This window comes from Coenobita brevimanus, chromosome 63 (genome assembly GCF_032717465.1).
Source record: "Coenobita brevimanus isolate Jiangsu-jjx chromosome 63, ASM3271746v2, whole genome shotgun sequence".
Taxonomy (NCBI): domain Eukaryota; kingdom Metazoa; phylum Arthropoda; class Malacostraca; order Decapoda; family Coenobitidae; genus Coenobita; species Coenobita brevimanus.
In genome coordinates, this window is record NC_137016.1 from 38,280,746 (window position 1) to 38,305,565 (window position 24,820).

Sequence of the window (24,820 nt, forward strand, 5' to 3'; positions counted from 1 at the left end):
CAAGATGATGATGGTGGTGGTGGTGGTGGTGCTGGTGCTGGTGCTGGTGGTGAGGAAGACTGCTGGGCAACAGAGCCAGACAAACACTTGGCTGCTAAGTTACAGGTTAGTGTGAGTTAATTCCTCATATAACACTCTTTTATTTAATGCAGTTTTCATTATAAATCTTTTAATCAGTACAGGGCCACTTTCCACTTAACATGCTGTTATTCATTAATTGGTAGTCATGATGTGCAGTTAAGAGTTACTCTCACAAACATTTACTTCAATATATAACATTTGTTTAGATGGCATTGCAAAGAGTGTGTTAAGATGTTATGATCATCTGAAGAGAATGGGTGTAAATAAGGTGGTGAAAGAGTGCATGGAAGCAGGTTTGAAGGTGGGATGAAGTGTGGTAGGCTAAAAAGGATGGTGGATAAATGTGATAAACAGTGTTGCAAGCACTACTTGCAGAATGTAGTGGCACTGTTGTTACCACTACTTGGATCCAAGTAGTGGTAGCAGGTTAAATCATGTTGCTTCATTATTAAAAAGATATTTCTTTGCCTAATTTGCCACAGCTTGGTTATGAATAATACCAGATGGCAACCCAACCAACAGGCTACTGGTGTCTGATATGCACCAGACTTGAACTTGTCTGATTTGTGTCTAGCATGAGCCGGTGTGATGAACAGTGTTCAGAGGAGTGTATAACTAGGGGTAGGAACCCCCTTTTCAGCTTGTTTAATAGGTACCCTAATATGAAGAACATAAGGGTAGAAATGTTGTTCCTTTAAGGTGGATGCCAGAATCCATGGTGTGAATGGTGAGTGACTGAGTGTCTGACCCATTTCATTGGGCTTGCTGTTGATTAGTTCTCTCACTCTCATTTTTTTTTTCTCTCTCTCATGCCTTCTGGACCCACCTACGGGTGGGAAAAGTGGGAAAACGATGTTGATGATGGAAAATAATACATTGTCTTGTAAGGCACAAAGTATGGGCTAATATTCTCCATTGGTTTTCCAGTAGAGCATGAAGTATGAGCTAATCTTATCCATTAATTATCCTTTTAAGCGTGCTGTGGAAATGGCAGCATCAGCCATAAAGCAAGAGTTCAGCATGAGTGACGATGAAGTCATGCTGTTATTGAGCACTGTTAATCTAGCCAGCGTGGATCATGAGGACTTGCTGAAAACTCTGCAGCTTCTCAAGAAATATGACATTTCTTCCCAGCAGCTACAAAGAAACACTTGGATCTTAACCCAGTCTGCTGGTTAGTGATGTATGTTTACTGTTTTGATGCAATACTACTTGTGAATTAGTAACCATGTTTTATTTTGAGTTTTTGAACACTAGTTAATATCTGAAAAAATTACACATTAAAAAAAGAAATGCCCAACCATTATTGTATTTTTACATATTTATGTATTAATTGATGAATTAATTAAATTATTTGTTACTTTTTATCACAGTATTAACAGACTTTTGACACAGCTGTCAGTACCAATAGTGGTATAATGGTAACAGTGTGAATGGTGAATACTGCTGTATTTAAAATAGATATCCAGAACACACTGTAATAATGAAAATAAACATGGAGACCTTTACATAAGGTTGTAGTTGTAAAAATCAGGATTTCCAAAACCCAAGGAGCAACAGTACACAAATAGTCTATATCAGTTTGAAAAGTGAGGTGCAGTCAGGGTTCTGGGGGCTTGAATGGTGAGTTAATTGTTCCATTGGGTATGCTGGTGGTTTATTTTGCCTCTCTGTTGTTTCTTTCCTTGCTTTCTTGTCCCAGCCTCACTCAATCATGTGTCAGGAAAAGAGTTGATAATGATGATGATGATGAAAACTAAACACAAGATGTGCTTGATGTTGAAAAATTAGTGCTTGATGTTGAAAAATTAATGCAGAATAATATTCCAAAGTTAAAATTCAGTGTTAGTTTTATCAGTAACCTCTTTGTTGCTTTCACCAGCCTACTCCATTACAGGGAAGCTGCAGCAAAAGTTTCTTAAATTGAAAGAGCCTCACCTCTTTGAAAAAATATCAGATGGTCTTGGATTATGCTACTTCTCCATGGAACAGATCTCAAATTATCACAGAACTTTTATACAAGAGGCAGCAAGATTTCCTGACCATCCTAATCGCCTGTACTATGTGGCAGAACTGTTGAAGGTAAAGTCATTATCTTAAGTGATCATATAGTGACTGCAGGTGTGACCATTTGGGTTCATTCATTCATTCATTGCCAGACGCCATGTATCCCAAACGGGCTGGTCAAGGGCTTAGAGTTAATTGTTTTACAGGGTACATGTATATATTTTAAGTACTGGGAGCTGGACAAGGGTGTCGTATGGTGAGGTTGTGTATGGTAAGGTTATTCATATGCTTCAGTAATACAAGTGGGGATGATGGAGTTAAAGCCCTCTACACCCATCCCTTTTATTCATTATTTACACAAGGGTGTGGGAAAGGGACACTTTCATGTGGTTTCACTGATATGACCGAGAATTGGAACTGTTTGGTTATACAGTACAAACATCCCTCTATTGTCATCCCATCCCCCAAAAAGGAGGATTGTGGACTCCCAGAAGAACAGTATCTTTCGTCTGCAATCTACTAGGTTCATGCTCACATGAATTGGGCGTGGCAGCCACTACTACAGTTACTATTATGTTACATAGGAAATACATGAATAACAGCATCTTCCTTTTTCCCATTAATTTTCTGCATAGTACTGTACATAGAATTAAGTGAATTAAGGGAGCTTTATTATCATCATTGTAGATAGTTATTGTTTGTGAATTAAGTGAGCTTTATTATCATTATAGATAGTTATTATTGAGTCCTCCACCTCAGCAGTGTGCGGTATGGTCATTTTATATATACAGGTATTGCTGTTTAATGTGTCCTCTGCAATGAAGTCCACAGTAAATTACAAAAATTTTGCTTAATAAAGTTCCGTTGTTACCTATACAAGTTTATTTACAGGACAGGTGCTAATTTCCCAAACCTTACACCACCAGTCAAATTAGAAAGTTGTGGTACTTCGCAACACTTGAGGACTTAATTTCATATTTTACATCATCTATCTGTCTCTCTCTAGTATATGTCTGCCTGTGTACCGTATCTATCTAACCGTGTATCTCTCTGTTTATCATTCAGTTTGTGTTTGTACCATCAGGAGTGTAGGTTTTTGGGGCTAGGCTACTCAGTCCCAGAATTTAAAGTGAGGGTAATGAGCCATGTTTGTTTGTACGTGACATTTCTGAGCGATAAACCTCAATGATCCCTTTGATATAAATAGTTACGGACACCACATATTACATTGCCACAACCCAGTAGACCACCTGGCTTGTATTTGATTTATGGTTACCACCCAGTGTAGTCAGTACATTTTTTTTTCCCTCCAGATTCCAGTGTCACTCCTGGTAGAGAAGTTCATCAAGTGCCATAAGGTTCTTTTCTTCAAGATAGAACATCTAGAGAAAATGATCAGCATTTTACACAGTGAGTATTTTTATATATTATTTCAAACTTTGGGCTTAAATTTGATACACTGTTCCTTTGAGAGAGATAGAGGGAGAGGAAGGAGTGGGTAGGGAGTAATAGATAATGAAATGATAGAGAGAGAGAAAGAAAGAGAGATTGCACTTAAAATATTACAGCTATTGTACAGGTGTTGTATTTGACTATACATACAGAATACAAAGTACCACCTGAGGACGTTGTGCGAGACCTGTGGGTTCTTGGCTACAGCACTGACAAGGCCGAGGCTCGTCTTCATTATGCCTCCTCCATCGGCTGCGTCCCCCTCAAACCTTGGATGTGCCGCTCCTCAGATAAAATTTTTTACTAGTAAGTGCATGCAGGGAAACCAAGGAGGCGGGCCTTTATATTGTGTATTGTTGTAGTTTGTTTGCCCAATTCCTCTCATACAATTATTAGATATCTGTTGATTTAGTGAGTAGGCACTCCAACTGGATATGGCCTTTTGGGGGTCTGATTCCAAGGGATGGTTGGGGTCAGGTGTAGAAGATGGAGAATGAGAGGTTGATTAGAAGAGTGTGTGGGAATGAACTGGAGGAGGAGAGTGAGAGGGGGAGACAAAGGATGAGATGGTGGGATGGAGTGAAGAGATTTAGGCTAAAGGAAAGAGGGATGTGAGGTAGAGAGAGGACAGCCAAATGGCAGAGGACAGGGCAACATGGAGGCAATTGTTTGTGGCCACCCTTTATGGGATTAATGTATCTGGCAGTAGATAGGTAGATAGGTTGTGGTTTAGTGCCAATCTAATGCCACTGAGAGATGAGTAACTGATCCCTCTTGAATTAAATGTCGTGAATTAGTAGTGTTGCCCTAGAACCCTGTCCTCCTGTTGGTGCAATGCTGAATTAGATGATGGATGGATGAGAATAATGATGTGTACCTCCTCTGATAAAAAAAAGTTTGACTAAAATGTAACTGTGCCACTACAATAAAAATTTTTACAAGTACAGTAAATTATCATTCCACTCATGCAATAATATATTTGACTAGTTCCATAAATATGGTTCTGATTTCTTATCCCTTCCCCCCACCCTTCCTCATCTTTTGCAAAGCCACTGTCAGCGTCACCAGTGCAGTCAAAAGTTATTGGGCATGCACAAGAACATTACAAGTTACCTGAGCGAGCGTCTGGAGTGTGGGGAGACAGAGATCAAGGAGCGTTTCCTTAGCAATCGCATCCTCATGAAGGTTCACATCCTTAAGTTCGAGCGCATCATTGACCTGCTTTTGGAAGAAGGGCTCACCAAGGAGGATATCAGGCAGGTGGCTTTATCTTGTCAAGTTTGTATGCATTATTGGATGGACTGACAGAGGCTGTTGATGATGAAGACTAACCTGCTTTTCAGTGAAGTATTCACCAAGGAGGATATCAGCAAATGGGTGTTTTGTCAAATTTTTGTCATTATTGAGTGGATTGACACAGGTTGCATGTTGTGATGATGATTTTGCTGATTGACCTACTTTTGAAAGAAGGATTTTCCAAAGAGGATAACTGCAGGTGGGTTTGTTTTGTTGAATTTATTTATTGTTATTGAGTATTGACACAGGCTCATGATGTGTTGATGATGATGATGATAACTCTTTCAGGTCTTGCATGCGAGTGTTCCAGTACTCGGAAGAGCGGATACAGGGCAGGATAAGGGACCTGAAGGCCGTTGGTTGTTTCCCTTTCCCCATGAAGTACCTGAATTTTCCCACCAAGAAGTTCAGCGTACTCATAAAGGAGTTGAAGAGTTCTCATCATGGAGCCGCAGCCACGTGACTAGATTAGGCAAAAGGGTAATGGTCATCAGATACTGCTTTCTGTTAGCTACAGTACAGCGCATCCTCATTTTATAACTGGGGCGCATTTTTGAAAGCTGATTGTATAATAAATTTCGTACTTCAGCAGTGGTATAAATAAGAAAAGTGATCTTGTTATGATAAATTAGGCATCACAGTGACCAGTGCATGAAGTTGCCCATTTTTTACAGCCCACCATCTGTCTTTTGGGAGACTGAAGGAAATAAGGAAGTTTGTATAACCAGGCAGAGGAAATGCATAGTTAAATCAGTGCCACAGCAGGAAAACATCTCTCTCCAGCACTTGATTGCCATTACAGTACGGTACTTATTGGAAGCGATAGTGGTGTATCGATAATTGCCATGCTGATACTCACCATTCAAACACACATGCTTTTGGGCTGCTGAATATAATTGTTTTGCAGAAATTAGAACACGATGTTAAAGTTTATCAGTGGCCTGGATGGTATGTACAGTGTATCCATCCATCATCCAGTCCTATGTTGCCCCATAAGGAGCATAGGAGCCTGGAGCTAGGCAAGTTGGTCCTGACATTTAAGATGAGAGTGACTAGCCTCACTCATCTCTGAGTGGCTTTACGTGAGCAATAAATCTCAACCACTCCTCGGATATAAACCTTCACCAGTTCAATCCGATTGGAGTGCCACGGTTACCCACAAAACCACCAGGTGCCATAATTTGGTTATATGGTTACCACCCAGTGTAGTAAATGGTTTCCTGGTGTACAGGAAATTGTTGGGCAATTTCATTCTTTCCTGATCCTTCTGCCCATAGGCAGAAGGATCAGGAAAGAAAGACAAAAGAGGGAGTGTGAAGTCACCCTTAGGCAGAAGAATGAGGACAGAATGAAGTAAAAAAGAAGAGGAAGGATGGAAAGGAGGGAGGAGAGGAAAGGGCAGACACCTGAGAGCAGCTCTACATCGAGTGAGTGGATGGTGGGTGCCCCAACCTACTACAGAATATATTCCATTCAGATATTAAGCATTGCATTATAAACTTGTAGAATATTGTACAATATTGCTTTTTATAATATAATCTGTTAAAATTGAAATATAATTGGTGTGTGATGTTTAATTGCATCCCTGTTTGCCTTACAAAGAATGCAGGCAGAAAGAAATGAGTGCAAATATTGTGTAATCTTATGAATTTGGTTTGCAAAATGAACTGAAGTCATATAAGATATGCAGTAGTTGCCCCTTTTTGAGAATATATCATTCCCAGTTTTATCATAGACCCTGAAGCCTAAATAAGGTTACATTTCATTACCATGGACCAAAAAGATTCAGTATGCTTATAAATCCCTTTCAAGAACTAAGGATGACACCTTTTACAAATGATGATGATGATGAAAAGTATGGTGAGAGAGAGTAAGAGCAGTTGACTACAAAACACTGAAGGAAATGGTAATGGATATATAATCACATTGCATTGTGGATGATGATAAATGATAAAGGACTTTTGAAAGACCAGTTTTGATGTAAAAGCAGTGGGCATTATTGACTGTTGATTGCATCTGTGTGTGTGTGTGCCTATTGAACTGAAAGGAAAACTAGCTTAGGGTGATTAATATTATACCTGACATTGAAAAAGGTGGAATTTCTAGCGAGGGTAGCCTGACTTCTGTTTATGGTGGTGTGTGAAATCATGGCAGCCAGACAGATTGGTCATCAATGAAGTCAGACTGAACCTACACAATGCAGACCAAAGCTCTGTATACTGATATCCTACCTTTCAGGTGGATGAAGGTACAGTTATAATGGCACAGCAGAATGAAGTGGGCCTCCTTTTCTTAAAAAAGGTCCTCCTGCCTACTCCCACATTCCCCTGTTTCAGCCACCTGCTGCCTGCAGAACCTTCAGCCATTCCATTGACTTGCACTTCTACAAGAGCTGTATAAGACAAAGACCCTTCCTTGTTGTCGTATGTTAATAGCTTAGCTTCCAAAGGTGCTGTTGGAGAAACCTCAGTGAACATCCCTGAGATAAATGCTGCAGCAGAGGACACCCTGTCACCTCACCTTGTAGGACAAATGAGTGATGACCCTATTTTACTTTACATCAGTAGATAATGTTGCCCCTGGAAATATCCTAACTCATCCTGAATGAGACAGAAGGCAGCATTAGCCTACACTTCCCATGGACTCACTGTGCCCTCAGTACAACAGACTTTGCTTAACCTGGCAGCACCCCTTAGACATGCATCAGACTCTGCCCAGCCTTCTAGCATGGCACTATCTGTATTGCATATAGTTATTATACTACTGTCTTGGAACCAGTGACCAGATGCCAAAAACATGATGCTGAGTTTGAGTGAATTTATGCTGGAATAAGCATGGAACACTTTGTCTTAGAGATTTTTGAAAGGCATGAGCCATCTGTAACTTAGGAGCATTACTTAATGGAACCACAAGGGTCTACCAGTACTGCTTAAAGTACTGTGCATTTGTTTTTGCATAGGTTAGTATCATATTCATTTCCTGCTGTAATGCCAGTTTGTTTACATCTCCATGTAAGTCATATGCCCTTGGGTCATTGCACTTTTTTTTCCTTTTGCCAGCTGAAGCCATTCATCATGCTGACACAACAGGTTATTTGCAAGGATAGTAAGGATTGGGCATGTATTAAAATTTATGCCTATTGGCTACAAATAGGACTGACTTTGTTTTTTCTCGAACCACATGATATTGCAGCACAAGTACTGTAACTTATTATACCTCTTCTTTGCAATTCTTGTCTTACTCTTGTAGCTAATCACTCTCTTGTATGAACTGCCTAGCAAGGGCCAACTGGCCTACTGCAGTAATCCTCACCTACTGCAGTAATCCTTGCCTACCATAGGTACTGTATAATTTTATGTTGATTTTATATATTGGCATTAATCAAATGCATTCAGATGAAAGGCTGTTTAATTTGGAGTCTTGCTAATTGTTATCCCCAAATTGAGTTTAAGATTATTCTAAATAATTCATTCAAAATTTGCTCTTCATGTTAAGGACCCTGTTCCGACTGACGTACGCTCATGTCATTTGTTGTTTCACTTGCCCAGGTTGCCAGGCAGGTGTATTGGCAGCACAATCCAAGCTTTCAATGTTAGGACAGATGAGCGTATGGGTCAGCAGAGCAGGACAGGCCGAAGACTCAGGTCCCTTCATCATTCAACAGTAAGAGACCATTGTGAATCTTGTGATACTGTACAGTACTTAAAAAGGAATATTTAAAAATATTATCTTGTATGGTACATCAAATAGTAACATAAGATTGCATGAATCATTGTACATTAAGACCCACAACCCATCTCTAAACAGCACTACATCTGCAGTACCTCATTGTGTTGTATAACTGTTTTAGTACTGTACAGTACTTAAAAAGGAGTATTTAAAAATATTATCTTGTATGGTACATCAAATAGTAACATAAGATTGTATGAATCATTGTACATTAAGACCCACAACCCATCTCTAAACAGCACTACATCTGCAGTACCTCATTGTGTTGTATAACTGTTTTAGTCCCCCTCTCCCCCCTCCCCTTTGTGTGTGTGTGTGTGTGTGTGTGTGTGTGTGTTTTCACATACACAGTTTTGTGCATTATTTTTTAGTGTTTAGTCATACTATTTTTTATTATTCCTTTTAGATCACTGTGTGGTAGGTGGCGGTGACCATCATCCACTCTTGTGAAGTAATGCTGCCAACTACTTCCTTCATTTGTATCATTCAATTTCTGTATGCCCTCCTCTCTTCCCATATCTCCCATCTTTCCTGTCTCTTTTTATTACTCTTCCTTCCTTTTCAGGTAGCTTTACATTTAGTGACAAGCCAAATGGTTTCCTGTAAGCCAGGAAACCATTCACAACGGTGGGTGGTAACCATATAACCAACCTATACGTTTTTGCTGCATATCAGCAAGTGGGTTGGTGAAGGGTTAGTGCCCCCCCCCCCCGTAACACAACTAAAAGGCGGAGGATTAGTGACCCCCACCCCCCCGTAAAACAACTAACTCTAAACGTACGGGATTTGGGGGTCTGAGTATGGATAGTCAGATAGATCATTGATGAATTTTGAGTGTCGAAACGTCTGAAGTAAAGATGCTGTTCGTTTCTGCGCTCGTTGTCCGCTTCCCACTCAAACACGTAGTTCTAGTATGCTGTTGAAATATGATATACCGAACTGTATTCCTTAGAAAGTGAAAGATGATAAAACCAAAGCTGGTTTTTCGTCAATCGAAGTTTCAAACTGCCCGCCATGATTGTCAGTTCTCGCTCATCTCGTTCGCCGCGAGATGTTGCGAGACCAAACAACGGCGGGTTGGTATAACTTTTTCAAAACTTTTTATCCGTATATTTCCCTTCCGTGGACCTAATACTGAGAAATAGTGACTGGATCGTCATAAGGAGTAGCCGTGGCGTGTGTGGAGGTAAGTGGATGAGGGAAATAAGGCTTGGCTGGGAATAAAACCGGGGTAGTAGTGTAATGGAGGAGTGTTGTTTTGACAACTCCCGCGTAAAGTAATAATATCCAAAATTTGACCTTGATGACCCACACCGCTCCCAGATCAATGCATTTATGGGTCACTTTGTTGTATATATGTTTGTTGATGTGCAGTGTTTGTTAGTTTTTTTTACTCGTCTTGGGGGAGAATATAAATACGGTAGTTTGAATAATAAAAATACTGTAGTAATGATGCTTCTGGAACTATCCTTTCCATTTTGTAGTTATTGGTTATTTTCTCATGCTAGAATTAATTATAATTATAGTCAATCGTAATGGATTTCAACAAACTAAAAACTGCAGTAGGTATTGAGAGTTTTAATGACCTTTAAATCCAGGGTTAAATCATGCTCAGTATCTGGCTAGGGAGTGGGAGTTTATACACTTGAATATGACTACACAGTTCTCTGTTTTTTCATTATAGTGCATTGAAAAAACATTTAGTAATCTGTCATGCATTTATTATCTAGGTCAGAGGTTCCCAAACTTTTCCTCATTCCCCACATTTACTAGAATGTGTGATGATTACCCCTAGCTCCCTGAGGGGCATGCACAAGAACTAGATTATAGACTTATTTACCTTTATTTAGTGGTATTTTTTTTAACTTGTAGTACTAAGAAATGTACCTGTACTATGGGGATTTCCATCAAGTTTGAAGCTAGGAATATTTTAGAGATTTTCTTTATTTATGTAGCAGGATGATTATTTGAACACCAAAATTCTGACCCAGCGCATAAAAAGCACGTATTAATGGCTAGAAAACATTTGACCTTAAAATATATCAAATTATAACCAGTATTGCATCAATAAGGCTATTGTGACCAGTTTGATTATCTGTTTTTTCCTCCCAGAAGAAGATGCAAATTTCCTTCCATGTGAGACTCCCTCCTCCCCCACTTGGGAACCTCTGTTTTTGTTTGTTGGCAAATTGGTATGCATTTAGAGATGAAAAATATGATAGAATACATGGGATACTTTTCTGACCATCATGTGATATGTCTAAACTTTCAGAATTTATGAGGCAACAAATTAAAAAGGCATGTGTTATTTCAGGTGAAACTTTGTTGGAGTTTACTGTATTTGATTATTTCTTTGGAACTCACCCGCTGCCCCATCTGCAGTTGACTTGCAGACCCACATTTAAGCCCAAGCTCTCCAGTATCATGAAAACAGACTCTTATATCTTTCCCAACATCCCTGGGTGTGAATAGACTCTCAGGTGCATTTAGCCTCTTCCTATGGCTGGGGTCCTGCCTGCCCAATACTTTCCTGGTGAAGGGTCCTTGCCTAGCTGTCACTCTGTGTATAGTTGGATGTCAAAATCCCAGAGAGGGTGGCCACAAACAGATCATCTCCATATCAGCCTATCATCCTCGATCATGTTGACCTCCCTCCAGCTCACAACACTCATATATTTTTCCCCCATTCATTCATCTACAGTATTTCACCCACTTTATTTTGTGGTCGTAAATGGTGGCCATATTCAGTTTTTAAGCAAGCACCCATGATTTTTTAGGGAGTGAGCATAAACCCTGGCATCCGGGTGTGTAAGATTATGGCCATGTAATTCAAATGACTTTCTACTCCGCAGGTCAGTTGAGACAACGAGAGTAGGAGTCCAAGATGGCCAGCAGGATGTCTCGCAGCAGCCGGCGCTCCTCTGTTGGGTTTGTGTTGTCGCCCAAAAAGAGACGCAGCACCTTCGCCACCGCCGCTGACACTCCCCACTCCAGGCGACAGTCCACGGCTGTCTCGGAATTATCATTTAATAGTGATAATGTCTTCCTTGATGTTCCTGAGGTGAGGTTTGATATTTTATTTATTAATTAATTTATTAATTTACCTTTATATGTTTGACAGAGCATAGACAAGTGTCCATTCTCAGCAGCTCAGCAGTCCTTTTATGTTTCACACACCTTAATGTGTCATGTTAATGATTAACTTGTTAGCAGTATGATACTGTATATACTGATTTGCAGTGTATAGTTATAGTGTACCCGGTGTGCAACCCAACTTTTTATTTCAGAGAATACCATAATGCATTATACTTGAAATTATTTCAGGATTATATAATTACCATATAGATTTATTGCAGGCAGTCTTGATTGGAAGTCTTGGATGTTTTCTTAGATACCTTACCATAGGTTTTTCATTCTGCTGTATTGGTATTGTAAACTGGGGGAAGCTGGTAGATCAACTTTATAGGAAGCTATGACACTCTAATACTGTAGCCATTTTTTTAATGTAATGTATGGTAGCAAAAATTAGCACACACAAGGTGACATAATAAGGTCTTACTGTGTTATTATGTTGGCAGAACAGTGGTCAGGAGAACAATATAAGAGATGAACACAAAAATAAGGTGATGGGGGAAGGAGGTGGAAGAAATCCTGGGTGAATAGAGGGTTAATTCACAATTTGGGAATAAACTTCCCTCTCTTCAACTACAGTTTTTTCCATCATTGTCCCATGTATGTCAGATTGTCTTTATAAAGTTGATTCATAACAGGGACTTATTATAAGATGCAGGAGAGGACACGGTAATGTAATGATGCTGAAATAACCAAATTGCTCTGTTGCCCAGTTAAACAAATGCCACTCATCTCCCTCCCTATCTCTGAAGTGAAGGATGGTGGGCTACAAGAGGAGGGCATCTTCATCCTGCAGTCCACTGGGTTTGTATTAAGTTGAGGCTGGGGTTGCAACTACTATTACTGATATTATATTTTTATGTTGGCAGAACAATGATGAGAAGGAGAAGAAGGAGCGTCAGTTGAATCGGCTGCAGCAAGAGTCCCGTAAATTCTCCTCCCCCTCCGCCCCAGGGAACCAGACAGACCGGCGCAAATCCCTCAGTCATGCTGCTGGACTTACCAACCAACAGCTGTCAGAGCACTACTCCAAGTGTATCCAGCTGTCCACAGAGAATGTAAGCTCAGTAACATTATTTTAGTCTTAATTTCCTTTTCAGTGACAAGTTCAGCTTTTTTATTGGCTGTTACAGTATTATTTGTAAGTTCAATAACTAACCTTTATGCTGTAGCTAGTTATCACCTGTTATTTTTATTTGTAAGCTCAGTACTGTAACTAGTCCTTTTTTAGTGGTTACTTCAGTATTGTTTTGATCAACTGTTATTACTATTTCATTACTGTAGTGCATAATATAGTGCCGCAGGTACTTTCAAATTACTCTTTGCATTGAGTGATGAGCCCAATAGTTTCTTTTATCTCAGGAAATGATTTATGGTACTATGTTGGATGGAAATCATAGAATCAACTGGACACTTGACTAGTGGTTTAGTGGATTATCATGCTTCAGCCAGATGTTACTCTGAAAGATTTGCTTCCAGTGGGTGGTTGGGGTTTATTGCTCACCTAATCTCACTCGGGCAAGTGAAAAGTCACTCTTTAAAAATCAGAACTAAGTAGCCTAGCCCCATACTCCCATGCTCCTGATGATTGATCGGTAGAAACTGTTGCTCTATGTTTTAGTGGTACCGGGTATGTTCAGTATTGCTTTAATCAGTAAAAATACATAATGTAGCATATCACACTACCAGATTATGATATATGTTGGTTATTCCATATTGTAACTAGAATGGCACTCGGTAGAGCGCATACCTCCACCAATGCCCTGTCTTACAGTTTTAAAGAAAGTGAAAAAAAAAATCCTGGATCCACACCTTTGTCCGGATCCGCACCAAAATTTAATGGAGTGTATTCTAGGCCAAGACCCATTCTTCTACCAAGTTTCATGGAAATCTGTTTAGTAGTTTTTGTGTAATCTTGCTCACAAACCAACCAGCCAACAAACAAACAGACGGGTGAAAACATAACCTCTTTGGCAGAGGTAATTATTAGTTTGCAATCTTAATCCTGTTTTAATTGAACCTCATTAAGACTGAGAGCACAAGACTTTGAGTTGACTGTGCTGTTTCCTTTATGAATGGTGTACTAATACAGGATGATGGTGAATGCTCTTTTCAGAAAATCAGTGTGAAGAATGCGTTTAGCCTGCAGCTGATTGACTACATGTCTGAAATGTTACGCAGGAAGGACTCGGACCTTAACAACTTCCAGGTCAGTTATAAATCATCATGGATGTGGGTGATGTCAATACTTTTTCACTCTGAGCTTTGATTGACTCTACCCCATTAGCCAGAAAATTTATATATTATTTTTGTTGCTGCGTGCAGATGATTGTTTTTCATTTTAGAGGAGACATGTGGTAATGAAGTGATCAGTGAAAACGATACTGGGTGGCTCATAAATATCTTTCCACTAGAAACTCTTGGCCACATCAAATGTCTTGCAGGGATTTTCCTTGTAGTTGGTAACTTGGTATGTTACTGTAACTTGAGGGAAAGTGGCAAATCAACTTTATAGGTAGCAATGGAATTTTAATAACTAATGCTACTGTAATTTCCTGTTCAATAGCATAAAAATATTTCCATAAAAAGCAGCATATTATGCAGGCCTTCTTTAGTGCAGTTATTGTTAATGATTTGACCTCAGAGGGAGCTGTGACATTACTGTACATATTAACATTTATGCATACATTAAGAGACCATAGACTCTGGTAGCATATAGCCTATATAGTTTTTTTCTTCACTTGATCTCGTTGTTATGATCTTGAGCCATTTCACTTTTCAAGCCTGTCCCAAAGGTCTATGCAGAACCTTCTCCCAGTTCTTCTTTGGTCTACCACAGGTCATTCTAACCTTCACATTCATAACTGTAACCTTCCCAAGCCAGGCATCCTCCCAAGGCTCTTGCTAACTGCCAGTGGTTGCGAGCCATGTGGCTCCTAAGGTTTCAGATTTACGAGCCAAAAAAATTTTTAGTAGCCAAACTGACTATGAGCCGAAATATTTTACGAGCATTAAAGATGTTTATTTATTTACACATTGTGATGATTAGAATCATATAATGAGGTTTTAAACATTCGCAGTGGTGACAAGGAAAGACTTAATAATCGATCACAACCTGCCTTTTTGTTCATTTAAGTGAGATTTACTTAACTTGGAGCTTACTGGGTTTCGAAGTGGATGTATTTTCTCCTCGCCAAAAGGTGATTTGCATGTAAAATTTGTTCGCCGAAGGGAGAAAATACTCGCATTTGCGAGCTGTGGCTTGCCAAACAAGATCCCTGCCTCTCACATCCTTGTAATTGGTCTAAACCATCTTAGCTTTTAACGTGTCCAGACCATCTTAACCTACCTAATGTGTGATAATTTTTTTACTTGCCTGGGTGCATAGGTTGCCAGTTGCACATTGGATGCCAGTACCAAGATCTATGCCTACAGAGTGGACAGTGTGCACACAGACACACTCAAGATGGCTGGGGGACTGGGTCGAGCGCAGGATAAGGACCGCAGCAAAGCGGATAATAACGATCCCAATGCAGAACTTGGGGAGACAGGGAAAAGGAAACGCAAGGTACAGTCACTACTGTGATCTTTCATTGTTTGCCCTCATTTCATCTATTAGACCTAAGCTATATATGAAAGGGAAATACAAGTTTATCACAATCACTGATGGTGTTATCTCCTTGTCCTTCCTTATTTATCTTTTCTGTTATTCCTCCTGTTCATACCAGTCTATCACCAAAAGGAAAAGTTGCCATCAGCAGGTTGCTGAATGACATAATTGGCCACTCAGAGCACATTACTAAATCATGTGTCTTCCTTAGGTGGGAAATAATGGTCAGGATAATGAGAATGATGAATGCTTAATGTTTTTTTTTTCCCCCCACTATATACTTAATGTAGTGTTGAGATGGGGTGTTAATTTCTTTTAGCTGTGCTTTCCTGTTGCTTGGTAATGAAACTTCAATACAAGCTTGGACTTTTCTTTATATTGCAGGTAAAAAAGAAAGTAATAGAAACAAATATAAAAAATTTAAATGTTCCTAAGTTTGACCTTGAGTTTGAGGTTGACCCACTGTTCAAGAAGACAGCCAGCCAGTTTGATGAGGGACGATCAGGCAGTGGCATCTTCCTCAACTCCCTTCAGCTTCAGGTGAGTCAGTTAGATAGTGCTATACCATATTCACCATATCTTGGCCTGGATTTCATATTTTGTGTCTTAGGTCAGAATGTAAGGCTGTGGTTTGTTCATTTTCATGAAATGTAGGGAAAAAATTGGGAGTGAGAGTGGGGATGATGATATTTTCTAATTAATGTACCAGTTTATATATTTTTTAGTAGTCCATGTATGCATGTGTCTTCATTATAAATAGTCATCTTGCTGTATGGAGTATATATTTATTATTCATTTTCCAACATTATTAGTTTATTCTTTTGCATTTTCCCTCCTAAATCCTTGTCATTTTACACTAGGATGACTCATGCATGATGATGATGGACTCGGAGACAGTGTTGATGAGCACTGGACTGCAGACAGGAGCTCCATTAAAGACAGACGTTGTTCAGATACCCAGAATACCCGGTAAGTCACTCATTATGTCATTTTATTCTGATAGTGTTATTGTTTTTCATCGATGTACTTGACACAATCAAAGATGGTTGGCAACTGTTGATGTTGGATTGCAGATAGCTATGTATTTTTGTTCTTTTTATATAACTGAATGTATTTTTAGTAACACTGAAAGTATATAGCCCATTGTACTTTATGTGAACTTCTATCTATTGCCAGACACGTTAATCCCATAAGGGCTCCACTTCACCTTGTCCTCCGCCATTTAACTGCCCTTCCACCAACTCACATTCCCTCTCTCCTTCTGTATATCTCACCATTCATTCTTGGTTTTTTGCTCCCCCTATCCCCCTCTTTTGACATTTTTTTATTTTATTTATTTATTTATTTACTTATTTTTGGTAAAGAATAATAGAAGGGTTTTTAAAATCTTGTTCATCAAGCCCTGTAGTTCTTTCTGTTTATGTGCTGTGTACCACTGTAGTGATTAAATGCATGAGGTACTGTGTGGGTGATTGGGCAGAGATATGTATTGAGAGATCATTTTGAAATCCTTAGAGGGAAAAGAGGTCTGGATGACGATAATGATGAAAATATATTGATTAACTTATCATCCATTAGAAAGGGAAATGTATTTTGTACTGTGTGTGACTTATAATGTGCTGGTGAAGTTGTGCTTTCAGTTTTTGTATGTTTAAACTTGTGTGTTATTGTGTGCTAAAGCAGTGTTTCTTTACAGACCTGAGTCAGAGTTTGATATGTCCAACATTTGCACCATTTGAGTTCACGACTTGGAAATTGGGTGACGAGGACTCCTTTTATGAGTCACCTAATAAAAACAAAAAGGACGACGATGATGTACACAAATTTGATGTTAATGCTGTGCCGGAGCCCATTGATGATGATGGTTTTGATGCTGATGATGACATGGGTAAGTTATAGATTGTGATGTTTTTGTATTGTTATCCCCGCAAGGTGGAATCAAATTTCTGAGGGCTTGAATTGTGAGTGAATGAAGAAGTGACCTATATAATTTGGCATGTCCTTGATTAGCTTTCACTCATATCAAGTTTCTTTTCCTTTTATACTTTCTGGACCCAACCTCACCAAATTCCTTGAGTGGGAGAATGAGGCCAAGGTTATGATGATGATATTTATAATGATGATGACATACCTACCAGGTGTGGGTGCTGCGGGGGATGACTGCGACAATGGGACAGTGCTGACTGTGGGACAGGAAGGATGCCATCGTGCACTCCCTCCCCTGATGGAGGCTGTACACCTCAAAGAGTTCCTGGCCAAGAACCCTTCAGAGTACTCGTATTTTGACTCGCGCCTTATATCTGCCTGGGCTGGACCCTCACATTGGCGATTAAAACCCTTGTCTAAAGGTTCGTTCTATGTTACTTCATTTCTCTGAGTGGTAAGTCTTTGTTATATGTTAGGGATGATATTGCTTTGTTATGTGGTGGGGATGATGTTTGCCAAGAAACCCTCAGAGTACTCCTGACTCACTCCTCATATCTGCATGGATTGGACCCGCTGTTTAAACCACTATCAAAAAGTTAACATTTCGATAACGTTCAGATTTTTCTCAGTTCATCAGGTCTTGGTTATGTGTCAGGGAGCATAAAAGTGAGGTTTTTGTTAATGAGTTTGAGCTTTGTAGCAGCTGAATACTGCTATCTAAAGGTTGACTTGTACATCTTGCATTTCACTGTTCAGTAAGTCTTCATATGCTGGGGAATGATCTTTATGAGATTTATTTATTTATTATTTTTTAATATTATTATTCTTTATGAGTTTGAAATTTATTTGTCTCTGACAGTTAGAGGTGACAGTAGCAACAAAGCTGAGCTGGGGAAGAAGAAGAAGAAGAAAGAATTTGTTGTCTTGAAATATGATGAAGAGGATGACTCTGTAATTGCCAAGCTATTCGCCGTCACCCGCAAGGCCACAAAACTGACGCACAGCACCTTCAAAACATGGAGCAAAGAGAAGACCACTCTACCCCTCGACCTGCACTATGAGGCTCGCAGTTTCTTCAAGTTGGTCTTTGCTTGGCTTCTGTTATGTTCTTATATGAACACTTTTCAGTAGTGTGCCTGACTATAATATTACGAGGGGCGTTCAAAAAGTTTTGGCAACAGGGTAATAAAAGCAAAATTAATAGAGATACACATTCATTGAAGTTCACACTCCTTCAACATACTCTCCTCTAAGGTATACACACTTCTGGGGCCGTGGCATCCATGTAACAAAGCACTCCAAGTACTTGGAAATAGGTATGCTCTTCAGTTGTGAATTTATCCTCCTGGCAAGGTCCTGTTCCCTTCGAAAATGGATCCCAGCAAGTTTTTCTGACAACTTAGGGAATAGCCAAAAGTCACACGGTGCCAGGTCAGGACGGCACCGTGTGACTTTTGACTATTCCCTAAGTTGTCAGAAAACTTGCTGGGATCCATTTTCGAATGGAACAAGACCTTTCCAGGAGTATAAATTCAGAACTGAAGAGTATACCTAATTCCGAGTACTCGGAGTACGTTGTTAATTGGATGACACGGCTCCAGAAGTGTGTAAACCTTAGAGGAGAGTATGTAGAAGGAGTGTGAACTTCAATAAATGTGTATCTCTATTAATTTTGCTTTTATTACCCTGTTGCCAAAACTTTTTGAATGTCCCTCGTAAACTGATGTGTAGTGCAGGCTTTCCATTCTGCAGCATACTTCATTTTGTAAAGTAATGGTAACATGTTTTATGTACCGTTTATTCTTTTCTTGTATGGTCACAAATTTTTGCTTTGTGGCCACAGTTGAGAGTGACAGATAAATATGAACAGTTTCAGTAGCTGTTAGCAAGCAATTACTAGTTTCTTTATGGCATAAACCCTAATGATTATTGAGAAAATCATCAAGGGCATGCATAGGTAGGGAAGAAAAGTTATCCAGCATCGCGTTTGTTGATCTTGTGCCTCACAAGTACTGGTGAAATGACTTGAGGAACTTCTTAACACAAGAAATAGCAAGAGAGTTTGTTCTCATTGTCTTTGAAGTTTTGCTCCTTGCAAGGAATCCTTAACAAAGGAGAACTATCTCCTGGCTAGTTTATCTATCTATTGCCAGACGCCTTAATCCCGTAAGGAGTGGCCACAAACAAATTGTCTCTATGCCGCCCTGTCCCCCGCCGTTTCACAGCCCTGCTCCCAGCTCCCCCCCCCCCTCTCTCTCTCTCTCATATAATGCCCATAAATGTTTCACATTCTTTTAACTATATCTTCAACTGCTGCTTTAAACTTGTTTACATCAGGTATTGCTCAGACATTCTTAGCATATGCCTGTACCATGTCAGAGTGTTTCTCATTTTCCATTCCATTACTCCATGTCGGAGCCATTCAGCCCTTTTTTTCATACTGATATTCTCATACAGGTTGTAATGTGCAACATATGTTGTATGAAGCTTATACAGTACAATCCCAGTTAACCGGGTGGCTTGGGGAATTTACCTTCCCGGTTACAGATTTTTCCCGTATTTCTGATTTTCAAGTCAAATCTATACAAAGGCTATCACAGCAGTAAATACAGTTCAGGTACTCACCAGTCACATTAGGGGTTACACTAAGAGATTCCGCCTGAAAAACTGCCTTGTAAACACACACCATGGTCATAACGGACGTGCGTGCAATGTCTAGCAATTTGCAGTACTGCAAATTGCACCAGTCCATTGTTTACCGAATTACTGTATTCATTATATGTACTGTACCCATAAAAATTGAAAAATAAAATAAAGAAATAAAAGCTTGAACATTTATTAGTGAACTGATGATGTGTTAAGACTGCACTGTAGAATTATCACGACACCTGTGCCCCCACGTGAGTTTGTTTACGTTTCCGACTGTTCTTCTTCTTCCCCACCTGACCTCCATCACTTCACCCCTCACCTGCCACTCAGCTGTTTTGCAGAAAATAAAATAAATGATGTACGTATGAAATGCAGGCATATTATTTATTTATTTTTCTTCCAACAAAGTAAACTTTCATTCCTATTAACATTTATATTCAGCCATTAGTGTTTTATAATGTTCGTCTTTTTCAAGACTGTTGCATATGTCCAGCTTCTGTTTCTAGGTAAGCACGATACGCTTACGTTTAGTTTGCACTTTAGGCATTTTGGAGTGTACAAATTACCGTCTATCAGAGGAACAAAATAGCAAGAGAGCTTGTTTACTGTCTGGTGGCAAAATGCAGACTGGTGATTTTTGGAGGGTGTGGAGGATGACTGAATTCAAGTAGGGGAAAGAGGGGGAGAGGAGGGGTGGTTAAGAGGATTTGCTAGGGATTTACATAAGCCGGAAATGCCTTCACCTCACTTTGTCTGACTTCACCCAGCCTCGCGTGACACAATCAAACGGCGGTTTGGCGGTCCATTCAAATTGACGCACAGTTATAACTTACTGACATTTTTACCAGCCCTTGAATTTTCCCGTTGTTCTGAGTATTCCGTTTGTCTGGATATCGGATAGCTGGGATTGTACTGTACTTGGAGCTGTTTTGAAATGTCATTTAAAACGTGTAAACTTGAACTATCAGTCATGCACACTTTTATGTTTTTTTTTTTCACAGATATGGAAGGGTAATTATAAATATATTTTCATACAAAATTGTTATTGTTCCTATTTGAAATCAGATTGTTTGGCCGTCCCGCAATTGTCATACAGCGGCAGAAGAAGGCAGCAGAAGTGGATGAGAGCATAAATGAATACAACTATGACAATGAGAATGACCAGACCAATTACTGTGCTGATGTTGTAAGTATTTAAGTATAATCTAAGTGTTGTTGTAATTACACTGTGTAAAGTAATTAATGGTACCGGTATATGAATTTTACATGTGTAGAAATAGAGAGATTAAAAATAATTGTTGATTTGAGGTGCCAGAATAAATTCTCGTATGATTCTGTCTTAGCCCCGTAAATGATCTGATTTATGTATTCGTGTTGCTTTAGATTATGATATTTTACTTTTAACCTTTGCTGAAGTTTACGTTATTTCATTCTTGCCACATTCAGATGGGTTTGCTAAATTAAGGGAAACCTTTAGACTGGATTAAAGATAGTCTTCATTAACCCTCTTCACCACTAGGGATTCTTGTTAGTTAAGTGAAATTGTCTGGTAATGTCTGTCTGTGTATCTGTATCTGGACATCTTATTTCCCTAAAGGGTGGCCACAGATTAATCTCTTCCATGAAACCCTGTCCTCTGCCATCAGGCTGCCCTCTCTTCATCTCCTACCCCCTCTGTCTTGAATAGCAAGAATAAAATTAGAATCATGTCATCATATTGAAGGGATTAAGATACAGTAGCTACTCTCTAAATTAGTGATATTAGATGAAGCCTTCTTTAACCCCTTCAGTATGAAAGGCCTTTTCTGTTTTGAATGAAATTCTCTGGTAGTATTAAAGATGTAAATTACATCCTTGGCCTGAAGGGTTAAGAAATGTTACTGACTTTCAGACTGTGTTGGTGATAACATGACACTATTTAGCACTCCTTGTTTAAAATTAATAGTTGAGGGACTGACTGTTTGACAGGTAATGTGAAGCTCATATAAAATATATATATATATATACATATACTTCTACCTATGGGTGACTTTACGCTCCCTCTTCTGTCTTTCTTTCCTTCATTCTTTCCTCTTCCTTCTGCCTGTGGGTGGCTCTACACTGAGTGACAAGCCAAATGGTTTCCTGTACACCAGGAAACCATTTACTATGCTGGGTGGTAACCATATAACCAAATTTTGGCACCTGGTGGTTAAGTGGGTAATTATTGCGCTCCAGTCGGATGGTGAAGGTTTATATGCAAGGGGTGGTTGGGGTTTATTGCTCACGTAATGCCACTCAGGGATGAGTGAGGCTGGTCACTCTCATCGTAAATGTCAGGACCTACTGCCTAGCCCCGGGCTCCTACGCTCCTCATGGGGCAATGTAGGACTGGATGATGATGACATATTTTAAAAATATACAGATAGTTAGACCTGTAAAGCAGATCCACATTACCAAGGGCATGAATGGTGAGTGAATGAGTGCCTTTCCCATTTCATTGGGCATGCTGTTGATTAGTTCTCCTTCATGTTTTTCTCATGCTTTCAGGATCCTACATCACCATGTCTTTGGATAGAGAATAGAGATTGAGATGATAATGGTTGATGATGATTATTACCTTCTTTGTACCAGGATGATGCAGGCAGTGGGTATGGGGACAGCTCGGTGCCGGGATATGATATGACTGACCTCTTCAGCCAGACAGTCATAGGGTCGCAGCCAAATACTGGAGACGACCCTGACAAAGTGATGGATTACATGGAGAATTTGGTTGCTGCACCTAACAGAGTAAGACTGTTTGTTGGGTAATGCACCATCTTAATCTAAACTCTGAATCACCCATTGCTGATTTAGTATTAAGTGAGGATTTTACGGAGAAATGTCATGATGATTGTGATGATTACCGTCACTCCTGATGTTTTCAGGTGGCAAAGATCAACATAGGGTATGCTCGAACTGCTAAGAAGATGGACATGAAGAAACTAAAAATGACCATGTGGGACATGCTTGCGGACCAGGCCAACGACAAGGAAAATGAGAGACGGTAGACATGGATTTCATAATTATTCCTTCAGTATCTTTTATGTGATGGGAGAATAATTGTTGCTTTTATATTAATTTCTGATTTTTTATATATGAAGATAACATATGAGCTTACATAATTTTTTCAATTTTGTATATAGACGAAGGTTAAACATTACATTTATAATCACTTTAGTATTTTTTCTGTGATGAGTTTATCTTAGTCACTTGAATCAAATGATGTACTTTATTTGTTACTCTTAATTACAGATTATTTTATTCTGCTTAGAACAGCCATGTGGGGGTTACAGGTCTCATTCGAATAAGTCATGGACGTGCGATATCAAGATAATTTTTTTTTTTTTCTTTCTGTATTACTTACAGACTAGAGAACCAAGCAGACAGCAGGAGCGAGAAGCCTGAGAAAATGGATCCTAACCACAACCTTGAATTCTCCACACTGTACAAAAACCTGCCTCCCAGATTGTCTGCAAAAATGTCTGAAAACCTCTCTGTACCCCTGGCCTTTATCGCTCTCCTCCATCTGGCCAACGAGCACAATTTGAAGCTTGTAGATCGGGGAAATTTAATGGACTTTACCATAATGCAAGGATAACAGTAGACAGTTATTGAAGTAGATTGTCATGTTCATATTATTTTACAAGACAGATAGCCTATGTAGCAAATATATATTACGTAGAAAGAAATATATACATATATAATTTTGATGTAAAATACTAGATATAGCTACAGTTCAGAATACTTATAAATTATCTTCTTATACTGTAATAAATTTGCAACATTACTTTCATACTGTTCTCTCAAAGATCATGTAGCTTCTGAATTGCAAAATATGAGGCGGATGAATTATGCACAGTTAGAAACTTGAATGATGACAATTAGAGATTATGTTGAAAGCTTGTTATGGATGGTGTACTATTATTGTTTCATGGTAGTAAAGTTCACTTGATGTAGTGCAGCATTGACAAGCCAGATGGTCTCCTGTATGCAAGAAACCATTTAATGTGTTGGGTGGTGACCATATAGCCAACAGATAGATGGCTGTAGTTCTGGTGAGTTAGGCACTCCAACTGGATGTGGCCTTTGGGATCTTACCTTGAAGAGTGGTTGAGGAATGTTGCCCATATGATGCCCAACAGAAGTGAGTAACTTGTCACTTGCCTAAGTGTCTGGCCTGAGCAGCCTGGTCCTAGGCCCCATGCTCCTGATGGGGCAGTACTGGAGTGGATGATTTTTTTTTCCCCAGATGGTTGGTATTAGGTGTGTACATGTGTTGAAACTTAACAAGAAACTGACTAAAAACACCTAGAAGGTGATACTTCCTTGGCAGATCATTTAGTGTAGCTGTAATATTGAAATACCAGTAATGTCTTTGGTGAAGAGTACTTAGTGCCACAAAGTGTGTACAGTACTTAGGTAATGTGGAACTCCTAATCTAGCAGGTTATGGCTGTTACTAAAAGAATGAGTAAGAATAAAATCACAATATTGCATTGACTGACAATGAGATGTAAGACATTTGGTGTTTTTGTATGTGCAGTACACCATAGTAGCCGGCTTGTACACATGGTGCGCAACTAGACCATCAAGGAAGACCATTCCTGAGGTCTGGCACGCCACCTGCGACACACAAACAATGTTCATCCCCTGGAGGCCTCTCACATGTCACATTGCTGTTAGGTGCAAGTACCTGCTATATCTGGTTTGACATGTTAGGGATATCACATTTGATTTAGTGTTAGGTGTTAATGGGGGTGCTTTTATGACTTGTCACTAGGAACGTAGAGAACAGCAAACATAATATTGCTAAATTTAAATCCACATGCTGTTCCCTGAAGCAGTAGGGGTCCAACTCATGACCACACAGTCCCCAGCCCACCACTCCCACTCCACCACTACCTACCTCCCACTGCTA

General features: G+C 39.5%; 1 protein-coding gene across 1 annotated transcript; it reads left to right on the forward strand.

Annotated features, from left to right (window-relative positions):
- The first annotated feature begins 2,373 nt into the window (after positions 1–2,373).
- Positions 2,374–23,501, forward strand: barr (non-SMC condensin I complex subunit H). Its single transcript, XM_080276022.1, has 14 exons — positions 2,374–2,381; positions 11,473–11,626; positions 12,567–12,755; positions 13,814–13,906; positions 15,086–15,265; positions 15,692–15,847; positions 16,168–16,276; positions 17,004–17,195; positions 17,446–17,655; positions 18,093–18,312; positions 20,948–21,068; positions 22,496–22,651; positions 22,789–22,907; positions 23,270–23,501. Exons 1-14 carry the CDS (start codon positions 2,374–2,376, stop codon positions 23,499–23,501), a joined length of 2,139 nt encoding a protein of 712 aa, XP_080132148.1.
- Positions 23,502–24,820: the final 1,319 nt, after the last annotated feature.

Excerpts from the sequence above, each read along its gene's own strand:
- barr (XM_080276022.1), top strand. Across the intron at positions 21,069-22,495 it reads CCAATTACTGTGCTGATGTT|GATGATGCAGGCAGTGGGTA; the intron begins GTAAGTATTTAA and ends TCTTTGTACCAG. Across the intron at positions 22,908-23,269 it reads GACAAGGAAAATGAGAGACG|ACTAGAGAACCAAGCAGACA; the intron begins GTAGACATGGAT and ends TATTACTTACAG.